This window comes from Siphateles boraxobius, unplaced genomic scaffold (assembly GCF_051911475.1).
Source record: "Siphateles boraxobius isolate OS27281-9 unplaced genomic scaffold, OSU_SipBor_1 119, whole genome shotgun sequence".
In the NCBI taxonomy this organism is placed as follows: domain Eukaryota; kingdom Metazoa; phylum Chordata; class Actinopteri; order Cypriniformes; family Leuciscidae; genus Siphateles; species Siphateles boraxobius.
Window position 1 is genome coordinate 4,517,193 of NW_027508721.1, and position 14,036 is coordinate 4,531,228.

Sequence of the window (14,036 nt, forward strand, 5' to 3'; positions counted from 1 at the left end):
TATATCTGTAAATTGAACTCTAAATAAGTTTAAAACAGAATGTCATTAAAGACTTCATTTTGTCCACAGAATTATATATAGGGCCAGGTTTACTAAATTAATATTTGAGAAACGAAGGCATCAACAGCACTGAAAGAGAAAAACAATGTTGTTGAAGAAATTGTATTATTTCTTATTTTATTATAAGCATTGTCCATTTATTGTTTATTTAATACATTGTGTGTTTAGAGATTCGCATTATTTAAAAGCACACTAAAATAATTCTGACATGGAGTGACATGACTGTGCAGTGCTGTCTAGGAACACTCAACCACTGCACTAGATGTATATAGAAAGTAAACTGGAAAATAAATTTACTATCAATTAGTTTAGATTTTGATAAAGAGCACTTGCAAAACTTTCATTGCTATCTGACTACGTGGAACCACTGCACGTTAGTATCATTCTGTTTGAACAGAAAAAAAAATCTTTCGTGCACATAAGTTGGTGAAAACTTTCAATGTTTATTAAGAGACAGCTTATTTAAATAATTTACAAAAAGTATCAAATCAAAATGGCCAGAAACGGCCCTGCTGTTTGTTACATATCTGTTGTGATAATTGGTTGTTTAGAGCTTGTCTGCCAAAAAGGAAAGATTTTAAACATGAAGTTTATTGTCTTGTTATATCTTCATATGCATTATCACATCTTTCTCAGTAAAGCTCTAAAATAAAATAAAAATAAAAATTCAATTCAGATAACATTAATATTTATCTTGCTTGGTGGTAAAGACATACACAATGTCACATTTCAGTCTGGAAGCCCTGCAGTCGTCCATAACTTGTCAGTCAAACAAGATTTTGAAAAAACAGCATTTTAAAGTGATTTTCTTTTTACTTATTTGCTCCAAAATAAAACTGTCTCAAAAGGTCACATGAGCATTTGGTTTGGTTCTCTGACCCTGCAGTCAAACCTTTCAGCTCGTTCTTGTTCTTTAGTAGAGGAAGTCTTCTCCAGTGGCCGAGGGTTCTTCAGGTTTCTTAGTCTGTATTTTAGGCAGATGTATTTTACTGGAGGCTACTACAAGAATGTTAGCTCCATGTGTTACAGCACTGGCAACGCACAACCAGAAGGAGAAGCCAAGATTTTCCTCAAGGATCACAAGGGTAAAAAGACTCTCACGGTAGTTAGCCACATGTTTCGTGAGCTGATGGCACTGAATTGCTGCAAGGAAACACGCAAAGCCCATTGCACTGAACAGAGCTGAGAGAAGAGATTGAAAAAGATTGGACAAGTGTGTGATTAGAAACTGAAAAAGGTAGTGATTTATTCACAATTTGTTATGGTTGATATTGTTGATTTAGGGTTTATTATCCATGTACAACATTGTATCTTCGATTTTGTGATATGTTGACTTACCTGCAATGAAATTCCAGAGGTAGATGCCAAAAGGTCCTTTGATAGATTGATAGGGAACTTTTCTGGCATTATATATACAGAAAGCTAAACTGAGCACTGCAAAGCTGATAGCAATGAAAAGGAAGAATATAATGATCATGTGAAGACCACTGTTAATAGTTTTGATGAGCTTTGGGAAAACTGCAGAATTTGTGAGAAAGAGAGAGAAAGAGATCAGGATTCACAAAATTGGACTTTTACTTGAAAAAGCATTTGTACAGTTACTGCGTAACAGTAGGCTCTATCTATCTATCTATCTATCTATCTATCTATCTATCTATCTATCTATCTATCTATCTATCTATCTATCTATCTATCAATCAAATATTGCATTTATTCAATCAAAAGTAAAAGTGTAGATGTGTAATATAAAATTACAGAAAAATCTGTAATATTGTAAAATATTATTACAATTTTAAATGATTTTATTGTAATATATTTTCAAATGTAATTTATTTCTTTGATGGCAAAGCTGAATTTTTTTTAGCATCCATACTTCTGTCTCACATGATGCTTCAGAAATCTTTCTAATATGCTGATTTCCTATTATGTTGAAAACAGTTGTGTGGCTTAATATTTTTTATGTAAACTGTGATACATTTTTATAATTTTTTTTTTGGAATATTCCATTATATTATATTTATATTTTCACACATACACAAGTTTTCAAGATTCTTAGTTCAAAAGAACAGCATTTATTGTAAATAGTTTGTGACATAAATGTATTTTCTATTATTTAAATCAATTAAAAAATTTAATACATCAATAATTTGTAAATAAAAGTATTAATTAAACATTTATTTAAAAAAGACAATAATATCAACAAAACAACAAGATAAAAACAAAATTCAAAGACCTTTTCTAATAATAAGCTATGCATTAAATAAATGTGATTCGTTACAATATATGTGTACATTGCTTGAATGTTTAATCAAAAGTGAATCTATCTAATCAATCAACACGTTAGTGCTCTTACTGTATATTTTGGAGCGGCGAATTCCGAGCCCACATCTCCGTGTTTTCCCGCCCTGAAAGAGGCCGTAGTAAATGTGTCCCGTGAACTGCTCGAGCTCTAGACTGGACGCGTTCACCAGATCTACTCCTGTCTGACACAATGTGGTTCCGGTGACCCAGCGCTCGGTGGACAGTGCCACGACCAGAAGTACCACAGAACCGATGCTGAGTATTGAAGCGAAGGAGAACACTATCTGTTTCCAGAGAGTTGGCATTTCACTAACCCCATTCCTCCTATAAAAAGCAAGACGCAAAGTAACACGACTCCGCAAGGCGTCCACCTCTCTTCGCTACTGCGCGAGCCAACTCTGCTCTAACGTAAGGAGTTTAAAACCTTGCGCAAATAGCCTACCGATTTGCAACATGTTTACGGTAAGTTTGCAACACTAAAAACTAAAACACAATGGTACTAAACTGAAGTAACGCGAGATAGACTGTGATAGGGAAAGAGCAAGAAACCAGAAATAAAGCGGTCAGATGGATCTCCTTTACCACCTAACGAAACCTTATACAGTTTACTTGCCTTCGCTTGGTTTGGTTGCCAGAGCGCGCGAGAGCGCGCGTGCACACACACACACACACACACACACACACACAGAGTGTTAAGCTCATCTAGTGCAAACGAACTGTCAAGTCATTGTAGTCACACACGTAAATCAACCTGCTGTAACAAGGATTTCTTATTGGATGTCCTTTGCTATTACAATGAATCAAATAGCGATGGCTCATTTACATTAAAATCTATAGGTCATAGAGATGGGCGATTCAAAACATTAAATGTCAGTTTAACCAAGACTCTACTGAGTCACTGAGCACTAAAAGAAAGAAAGAAAGGGGAGGGTTTGATAGGAAAGTCACTGCAATTGGACAGCAATACATGGACTAATGACTTGAAATATGAACCTGAAATAGGAACATGCAATTTGTTTCATTTGGTGCATTCGGGATCCCATAAAAGAACCAAACCTTTACTTTTAGTTGGAACAGTCATAAATAGACTTCAGCACCATGGACAGCAGTCTTGCCAGGCCTCTTTGGTTCAGGACCATGGACAGCACATCTCGTTCAAGAGCTTTGAGGTGCCCTGTAAACAGTGCGGATCTCCGCCACTAGAGGGGGATACCTTACCGTTTCATTGAGGTGAGCTCTGTGCCATTTAATTAAAGGGTTCCTATTATGCTTTTCCACTTTAGTTAGTGTGTAATGTTGATATTTGTGCATAAAAAGATCTGCAAGGTTACAAAGCTCAAAGTCCATTCCAAAGGGAGATATTTTATTTAAGAGAATCCCCTTTTCAAGAACTAAAACTTATTTTCAAACACTGTTCCTGAACATTATAACCCAAACGTTTATCTGTGTGCTGCACATTTTATGGAGAACAGCTTGTGTAAGCCCTCACTTTTGTAAGATGGTTCTCTGCTCCCTAGGAAAATTAACCATGGTTTAGTGATCGATTACTGTTTGTATTACCTTAGTTTTCCGACAAATATCACGATTAAATATATCGATATGCTTGTGACAAAAACAGCATTTCTATAAAAAATTTACATAAATGTACTATAACTATCTCCTCTCCACCAATAAACTGGTGTGTGTTGGGCGTTCTAGCGCAATATGGCTGCCGTTGCATCATCACATTGGTGGTGGTTGAGGAGATTCCCCCTTTCATATGTAAAAAGCAATTTGAGTACCTAGAAAAGCGCTATATAAATGTAACAAATTATTATTATTATTATCATATAAAACACAATATTTACAACACGTATGATATAAAGTTGATTAAACACCAATTAGTTCTTGTCCTCAAATTTGACTGTCCGAGTGGCGTTTAAAGATTGTTGATATTTATGTTTATGTTTCACTGTCTGGATCACTCCACTTATCAGTGTTCATGTCACGGCAATATTAAGTTATCTCAAATATGAGACATAAAGTTGCAAATTTGCAAAAGACACAGTATAATGTGACTAGTATGCATATCAATCTTCCTATTAAATCTTATGTGATCATTGGTTTTAGTATTTCTAATCTTCATGCAATTTTGTCTGCCCAACCCTCATTTTTATCTTTTAAATGAAAAGATAAAAAAAATATTCCCATAAACAAACACAAAACAAAACTGAGTAAACATGCTTGATTTATTTTGTTGATCAGTCTTTTAAATTTAAATATGTTAACATTTTTATCTGATGTTATTACTATTTCTATTCAATATGGCTGATGCTGAGAGAAAGAAAGGTTACAGGGTTCTTGACGCATGTCTCAAAACGTCTTCAATCTATATTGAAATGTATTGATGAAAACTGCTTGTGAAGAACAACAATTGGCTGTATAAACAAAATGTTAGCTTTAGTGTCAGGCGCATATACAATATATGTTCCCTGTGGTTAAAGAGTCTTGTCATATTGATTGAAGAATGGAGGCATATTGACCAGCTAAATTGCAGCGATGCTCATTGAGGGAACTGTGAATATCAAATGACTACTGTTGTGGTTTTGGACAGGCTTACAGACTTAATGCATTCTGGAATGTTTTAAATGTTTATAATGCAGTTATGATTGGACATGAGTTATGACAGGTGCCTTTATTAATGTAAAATATATTTTTCTGCTCTTAATATATAATGTTCCACCTTTATGGAACATTACGGAACTCAATGTTCCATTTTTTAAAACATTTTTTATTTATAATTTTCTGCTCAATCTAACTTCATTCATATAGATCTAACTCTCTACTTCCTGTTTTACTAAATTTACTCTTTCTCGTTAGTTCTTAGTTTCACATTATCCTCTTTCTTCTTTATCATTCTATTTTTGCCTTCTTCCCAACACCAATAAGCTTAATGAGATTCAAAGTGCTCTGTAACCCAGTTAATCAGATTCATCGTTTTGATTACACTCTCAGTTTAGCATCTTAACATTTCTTAATCTCTTTGTTTTTCTGCAAAACAGTCAGACGTATTGCATAGATTTCAGATTAACTCTGTTGCTGTCCGCATTAGAATTCTCAGTTAAAATTGCATTTCCTGTCATGTCTGACTACAGCATGAAATTGCCCTCTTAAAGATACCATGAGATTTTATGCATCATAAGACATTAAGATGTTCAACTGATTAACAGATTGTGAACATGGTGTTTTGGAAGAGATGCCATGAATCTGTGAACAGATCAGGGAGGGGCAACTCCTGTCCTGGAGAGCCACTGTCCTGGAGAATTTAGCACCATTAGTCAAATTTTAATGACAGTGTTCCTCCAGGACCGGAGTTGACAGTATATTTTGTAACTTACAGTGTAGTGGTTTGCTCTGCTGTACTCTATGTGGCCAAAAAAAAAAAAAACTGTACTCTGTGGACAAAACAAAAGAAAACCAAAGAAATCCACTGCACTCTGTGGACAAAAAACAAAACAAATCTTCTTGCACTTTGTGTACAAAGCTGAACAAAACATAACAAATCCACTGCACTCTGTGGACACAACAAAACCAAAATATTCACTTTACTCTGTGAACAAAACAGAACAAAAATAAAAAAATCCAGTAGAACAAAACAAATCCACTGCACTCTCTGGACAAAATAAAACCCAAACAAATCAACTGCACTATGTGGAAAAACCAATAGTAAACAAATCCACTGCACTCTGTGGACAAAACAAATCCACTGCACTCTGTGGACAAAACAAAACAAAACAAACAAATCCACATCACTCAGTGGACAAAACAAAACCACTGCACTCTGTGGACAAAAAACAAACAAACAAATCCACTGCACTCTGTGGACAGAGCCGGCGCCATCACTTGGATTTGTTCCTCAGCTGGGGAAATAACTTAATACTCTGTCGTTTAATAATCTGTCATTTGTAACAGTAAAATGTATATTTTCATTTGTGTACATTCAAAATGACTACAAAATGTAATCCCATTGAAAAATAAAGAAAATGTCTCGGTTACATATGGTAACCCTTGTTTCCTGAGGGAGGGAACGGAGACGTAGGTCATGACTGACCGATAGGAATCTCGCTAGAGAGGCCAATCTACTTCAAGTGAAACTAAACAAGCCAATACACATTGGCGTGCAATCAATTGCATCAGCTGTGCGGCCTCGCAGCGCAGGTATATAACGAGCAGCTGCTGCGATTGCACTTCAGTTTTTTGCTGAGGAGCCAAATCTGATAAGCCGGCCGCCCCGGCGGGTGGGAGCAGATGTGGCGACGGGACCCACGTCTCCGTTCCGTCCCTCAGGGAACGAGGGTTACTATATGTAACCGAGACGTTCCCTATTGGTCAGTCACTTTGACGTACGTCATGACTGACCAATAGGAATCCCTACCAAAGCGCCACAGCTGCTGCACCCCATCCAGCGCCCCGTGCAAGCCTCTACACTTTCTTGCCTAGAAGGACGATAGGAGGAGGCTTACACAGGGTGTACCTGTTGTTCCATGATAACCCATACAGTATGATATTGGATAACACTGGGAAAGAGTGCCCTTTCTGTTTAGGAAGGAGAACGCTGCGGAAGCCACTTCTTTAAGGAATTATGTGGAAAATACATAGGGACTAGCCCGAAGGTTGTACTACATATGAAATAATGGGTGACTTAGCCCAAGGGAAAGACACAGGCTTCCAATAGGAGCAGCCATGGAAAAATATACACATATGGGATTCCTGTAGGGTCAAACATATGGAACCCAGCCCTAATCCGGTTCTCAAGAATTCAGTGGATAAGGGCCTGGTGCCGGACGTTCCGCCATGGGGTTTGAGGGGTTTTGGAGGACTCAACAGGTTTTTACTCTGGAGCAATAAGGGTGCACAGTAGGGTGAAGCGAGCCGACAGAGCTGGACCTCTCGGTGCTTCTACCCGTTTAGGGTGAGAACACAGGAGGAGACCGGCTCTACACGTAGGCTATAATATCTAGCGAACGTGTTAGGTGTCGCCCAGCCCGCAGCTCTACAAATATCTGTTAGCGAGGAGCCACGTGCCAGCGCCCAGGAAGATGCAACGCCTCTCGTGGAGTGTGCATGCAACCTGAGCGGGCAGGGCACGCCTTGTGCTTGGTAAGCCAAGGTGATGGCATCCACTATCCAGTGGGCCATCCTCTGCTTGTAGACAGCCTTTCCCTTCTGCTGGCCTCCGTAACAGACAAAGAGCTGGTCTGAGGTCCTGACTTCCTGACAGACTTTGAGATCTGTCCATGTACAAACGCAGAGCGCGAACGGGACAGAGCAAAGTCAGGGCTGGGTCTGCCTCCTCCAAGGGCAGCGCTTGCAGGTTCACTACCTGGTCCCTGAAGGGAGTGGTAGGAACCTTGGGCACATAGCCAGGCCGGGGTCTTAGAACTACATGGTTGTCTCCCGGCCCGAACTCTAGGCACGATTCGTCGACCGAATATGCCTGCAGGTCCCCTACCCTCTTGACAGAGGCCAGTGCAACCAGTAGCAAAATCTTCATGGAACAAAGCTTTAAGTCTACTGATTGCAAAGGCTCAAAGGGAGCATCCTGTAGTGCTCCAAGGACCAGGGAAAGGTCCCAAGAGGGTATGGAGGGGGGTCGGGTTGGATTTAATCGTCTCGCCTCCCTAAGAAACCTGACAACCAGGTCGTACTTTCCAACTATTTTGCCATCTATGTGGTCATGATATACTGAAAGAGCTGCAGCATGTACTTTGAGGGTGCAGGGGGTAAGCCTACGCTCCAACCCTTGCTGCAAGAAGGAAAGCACAGACCCTATCGAACATCTTCGGGGGTCTTCTCAGCGAGAAGAACACCATTCGACGAACAGGTTCCACTTCAGGGCGTATACACGTCTCGTGGACGGCGCCCATGCTGAAGTGATGGTGTTAAGTACCTTTGGGGGTAAGGCACCTAGAACCTCCACGTCCCGTCCAGGGACCAGACATGGAGTTTCCAGAGGTCTGGACGTGGGTGCCATAGGGTGCCCCGTCTCTGATTAAGAAGATCCTTCCTCAGAGGAATGGACCAGGGAGGGATTGTCACAAGGAGCATAAGTTCTGGGAACCAAGTCTGGGTGGCCCAATAGGGAACCACCAGAACGACCTGCTCCTCGTCCTCCCTGACTTTTCACAGTGTCTGCACAATTAGGCTCACTGGGGGAAATGCATATTTGTGGAGGCCCCAGGGCCAGCTGTATGCCAGTGCGTCCGTGCCGAGTGTTCCCTCTCTCAAGGAGTAAAACAGCTGGCAGTGGGAGGTCTCTGAGGAGGCAAACAGGTCTACCTGAGCTTCCCTGAACTCTCTCCAGATCAAATGAACCGCCTGGGAGTGGAGTCACCATTCTCCTGGAAGCACAGCTCGTGATAGCTCGTCGGCCACACGGTTGAGGACGCAGGGGACATACATGGGTCAAAGCGACCTCAGATGTTTCTGACTCCAGAGGAGGTGATGACGGGCGAGTTGCGACATACGGCGGAAGCTTAGACCACCTTGTCGGTTGATGTACACAACTGTCGCAGTGTTGTCCGTACAGACCAGCATGTCCCTGCCCTGTGGGGCCTTTTCAAGTGGCTCAGAGCGAGATGTACTGCTAGCAACTCGAGGCAATTGATGTGCCAATGCAGTTGGGGGTCCGTCCACACCCCTGACACTGCATGCGCATTGTACATAGCACCCCAGCCGGTGGCAGAGGCATCTGTGAATACCACAGTATGCCTGGATACCTGTTCCAAGGGGACTCCAGCCCGCAAGAACGAGGGATCTGACCACGGGCTGAAGGTCTGGCGGCACGCCGGTGTGATTGCCACCCGGGGAGTGCGGTGATGCCACGCCCATCTCGGGACTCAGCCGTGAAGTCAGTGCTGAAGCGGTCTCATATGAAGCAGGCCGAGCGGGGTTACCACTGCTGCTGTTGCCATATGCCCCAGGAGCCTCTATAAGAATTTCAGTGGTACCGCCGTCCTGCCTTTGAACGTGTTCAAGCAGTTCAGCATCGACTGAGCGCGCTGCTCTGTGAGGCGCGCTGTCTGTGCGACCGAATCCAACTCCATACCGAGAAAAGAGATTCTTTGCACAGGGGAGAGTTTACTCTTTTCCCAGTTGACCTGAAGACCCAACTGGCTGAGGTGCCTGAGCACAAGGTCCCTGTGTTCGCATAGCTGATCTCGAGAGTGTGCAAGTATGACCCAGTCGTCGAGATAGTTGAGGATGCGAACGCCCTGTACTCTCATGGGAACAAGGTCCCCCTCCGTGACTTTCGTGCAGCAATGAGGGGACAGGGACAGCCCGAAGGGTAGGACTTTGAACTGATATGCTCGACCCTCAAACGCAAAGTGCAGAAACGGCCTGTGTCGAGCAAGAATCGAGACATGAAAGTACACGTACTTCAGGTCGATCGCTGCAAACCAATCTTGCGGACGGATGCATTCGAAAATGTGTCTCTGCGTGAGCATTTTGAACAGTTGCTTGTGGAGGCTCCGATTCAAAACTCGCAGGTCCAAGATCGGTTGTAACCCACCACCTTTCTTGGGTACAATGAAGTAGGGACTGTAGTGCCCTGACCTCATATTGGCTGGAGGGACCGGCTCCATCGCATCCTTGGCCAGTAGGACTGTGATCTCCGCACGCAAGTCATGGGCATCGGCTGCTCTCATTGTAGTGGAGTGGATGGCCCAAAACTTGGGGGGACACCAGGCGAACTGAATCGCATAGCCGAGCCTGATGGTCTGAATGAGCCAGCGAGACGTACTGGGGAGCGCTAACCAGGTTCTCAGAGGCCGTACAAGCGGGACCAAAGGGACCGTAGGCGTACCCGTAGTGGGGCAGCGAGGTGGACCACAGGGACACGGCTCGGGAGGCTCTCTCTGGGAGGCGGCCCGTAGCGGTGTCTGAGTGTGCTGTGCAACACTTACCTGATTCCACAGGGCAGGTGGTGCAGGAGGCGGCTCGGTGGCGTTCTTCTACTGGTGATAGAAGAGGCGGATGAGAGTGGAGAGGATTCTCTTCCCCCACTGAATCTCCAGTCCCTTTTTGGACCCAGAGTTGAAGAAACTGCTCTTTTATTGATAATTTGGGTACCGCTGGTTTTGAGGCCAGCGGCGTAAAACAAATATAAAGAAGCAAGATTTTCCACCAGGCCCTCTTCCGGTGGAGGGAGCGATGCAGTCATCGTCTCCTGGAGAGCAGTCCCTTCCATCTCTGGGTCACCCATCCTAGGGCCGCTTGCTTCTCGCTTTGCCGCCCTTCTTGGCGGGGGCCTGGACAGGCGGGTTGGCCTGCCTGTGACTGGCTCCACAACGTCGTGTAGATGGAGGCTGCTGCTGCGGCGCGGGACCAGGGGCAGACGCAGTAGGACGCCCCCGGCGACGAGCAGACTGAGGAGCTGCAGGCGGTGGGGTGGAGGCAGCAGCTGGCCGCCACGGCAGGATGTGTCTGATGGCCTCAGTCTGCTTCTGTAAAGCCGAGAACTGCTGGGTGAAGTTCTCGACAGCGTCACCGAAGATGCCGGTCTGGGACATGGGATAGTTGAGGAACCGGAGCTTGTCGTTCTCCCGCATGTCAGCCAGACACAGCCAGAGATGGGGTTCCTGGACCACTAGTGTGGACATCGCACAACCCACTGACCGGGAGGTAACCTTCATTACCTCCCGGTAATGAAGCGCGAGGTCTGTCGCAGCACGTAGTTCCTGCAGAACTTGTGGATCATGACCACCCTCGTGCAGGTCCTTCATTGCACTCCAACAACAACAAAAATCATGCTTTCCCGGGCCGCCAACAGGATCGGTCTGGATGATTGGTATCTCGGGGTGGCACGCGCTGGTTCTCAGCAACTCACACCAGTGCCCTTCTTCCCGGAGGTGCATGAGGAGCTCACGGGGACGGGGACGTGGACGGCATCTTTTCACTGCCAAAAACCGAACAACATAATGCGCTGCTTTAGCGCGTCTCTGTCTCCTTAAACATCTTTCTGGCGAACATCGAAAATGAACCAAAATACAGCGAATAGCTTCTTGGCGCACATACTTTTGAAAGTCAACATTTAGATTATTTGTAAAATGTAAAATGCATTATACAGGTCTAAGTTACTTAGGAATAATTTGCAGCGTGGTTTATGATAAAAAACGTGACTTTACAGTCCGGAAAATATAGGAAAATAGCAATTCAAGGACCCCCTGGCACTTGAGAACTGCTGGTCTACACAGAAGCAAGCCCCGTCCAGGCTCTTCCCCGGTACGGGTTGTGTCAAGCCATTCGTTATTCTGGTTATTTGATAAGAAAAAGATGAAATGTAGTTGCAATGAACGAGATATGAATCCGCACATCAGCTGCAGCAGCGGAGGACTCTTATTCTGCTGTGCGGAGCTGAGGAAGAACTGATGATGACACAGTTTGATCTTCGGCTGACACATCAGTGGAAATGGGCATTTCATTGAAAAACAAAAGATGTGTGGGCACGTGTAGGAATCGAATATTCAAGCTGTCTATTAATTTTTCTACCTCAGAACGAAAAAGCTGAATTCTTGTTTTCAAAAAGGAACTGTTTTCAAATGTTTCTACTTTAAATATTAAATCAAAAAACGACTGAACGAATGATACATGGATTAAAACAAATCCACTACACTCTATAGGAAAAACAAAACAAAACAAAACTAACTCAAACAAATCCACTGAACTCTTTGGACAAAAGAAAACCAAACAAGTCCACTGCACTCTGTGAACAAAACCAAACAAATCCACTGCACACTTTTTTCTCCATTCTGTCACCAGATGGAGTTTTGGTTCCTTGCCACTGTCGCCTTTTTCACCTTTCTTCACCTTTTTCGCCATTGGCCCTCGGCTTGCTTTGTTGGGGACATTTCATTTTATATTTAACAATATTATTACAATATTATTTTCCTGTTATCGCTGTAAAGCTGCTTTGAAACAATCTGTATTGTAAAAAGCGCTATATAAATAGAGATGACTTGACTTGACTTGACTTGACTTGACAAAACAAAACAAAACAAAACAAAACAAAAAAACCCCCAAAAGAATCACTTTACTCAGTGAACAGAACGAAAACAAAAAATCCAGTCGAACAAAACAAAACAAATCTCTGTGGACATAACAAAACAAATCTACTGCACTCTGTGGACAAAACAAAATCAAACAAATCCACTGCATTCTCTGGACAAAGCTAAACAAAACAAAACAAATCCACTGCACTCTGTGGACACAACAAAACCAAAACAGTCACTTTACTCTGTGAAGAAAACAGAACAAAAACAAAAAAATCCAGTAGAACAAAACAAATTGACTGCACTCTGTGGACAAAATAAAAACCAAACAAATCGACTGCACTCTGTGGACAAAACCAAACAAATCGACTGCACTCTGTGGAAAAAAACAAACAAATTTACTGCACTCTCTGGACAAAACCAAACAAATCCACTGCACTCTGTGGACAAAACAAAACAAAAATAATCACTTTACACAGTGAACAAAACGGAACAAAAAAATCCAGTAGAACAAAACAAAAGAAATCCACTGTTCTCTGTGGACAAAACAAAACACATCTACTGCACTCTGTAGACAAAACAAACCAAACAAATCCACTGCACTCTGTGGACAAAACAAAACCAAAAGAATCACTTTACTCAGGGAACAAAACAGAACAAAAACAAAAAGTCCAGTAAAACAAAACAAATCCAAAGTTCACTATGGACAAAGCAAAACAAATCTACTGCACTCTGTGGACAAAACAAAACAAAACAAATCCACTACACTCTGTGGACAAAACAAATCCAACGCACTCTGTGGACAAAACAAAACAAATCCACCGCACTCTGTGGACAAAACAAATCCACTGCACTCATTGGACAAAACAAAACAAATCCAATACACTCTGTGGACAAAACAAAACAAATCCACCGCACTCTGTGGACAAAACAAAACAAATCCACCGCACTCTGTGAACAAAACAAATCCACTGCACTCTGTGGACAAAAGAAAACAAATCCACTACACTCTGTGGACAAAACAAAACAAATCCACCGCACTCTGTGGACAAAACAAAACAAATCCACCGCACTCTGTGGACAAAAAAAATCCACTGCACTCCGTGGACAAACAAAACAAATCCACCGCACTCTGTCGACAAAACAAAACAAATCCACTGCACTCTGTGGACAAAAAAACAAACAAACAAATCCACTGCACTCTGTGGACAAAAAAAAACCCCAAAAAAAAAATTCCAGTAGAACAGATAACAGCAACAACAAAAAAATCATTTTTTATCATTTCCTTATTTGCTTATAGTTCAACTTTCATACACAAAATAGTCATATATGGGTTTATATCCATATGGGTATATGGACTGACCTATTCCTTTTTGTCAGGCTCAAGTCAGTTTAGGGTATGCACTTATACAATATTAAAAAGGACAAAGTTAAAATGGTCCACAAAAGCAAAGTACTCTCAATGTGTAGACATACAGCAACACTTAAAAAGCACCACAAAACCCACCCTACCACACACCAATCATACTATTATGGATTGAAGACCCTAATGGTCACTTGGTTGAGTAGATGAGGTTCTCTGTACGGTCAGCAAAAATCCAGTGGACAAACTTCATTAGGTTGGCATCTTAGTCCATTAGACTA

At 42.4% G+C, this 14,036-nt stretch overlaps 2 protein-coding genes across 2 annotated transcripts in view; one reads left to right on the forward strand and one right to left on the reverse strand.

Annotated features, from left to right (window-relative positions):
• kitb (KIT proto-oncogene, receptor tyrosine kinase b) overlaps window positions 1-14,036 on the forward strand; it is a 57,381-nt gene that overhangs the window by 19,480 nt on the left and 23,865 nt on the right. The window lies entirely within an intron of this gene.
• On the reverse strand, window positions 164-3,242 carry clrn2 (clarin 2). The gene is made up of 3 exons (XM_077204708.1): window positions 2,414-3,242; window positions 1,399-1,578; window positions 164-1,242 (listed from the first exon to the last, which is right to left on the reverse strand). Exons 1-3 carry the CDS (start codon window positions 2,664-2,666, stop codon window positions 974-976), a joined length of 702 nt encoding a protein of 233 aa, XP_077060823.1. The 5' UTR covers window positions 2,667-3,242; the 3' UTR covers window positions 164-973.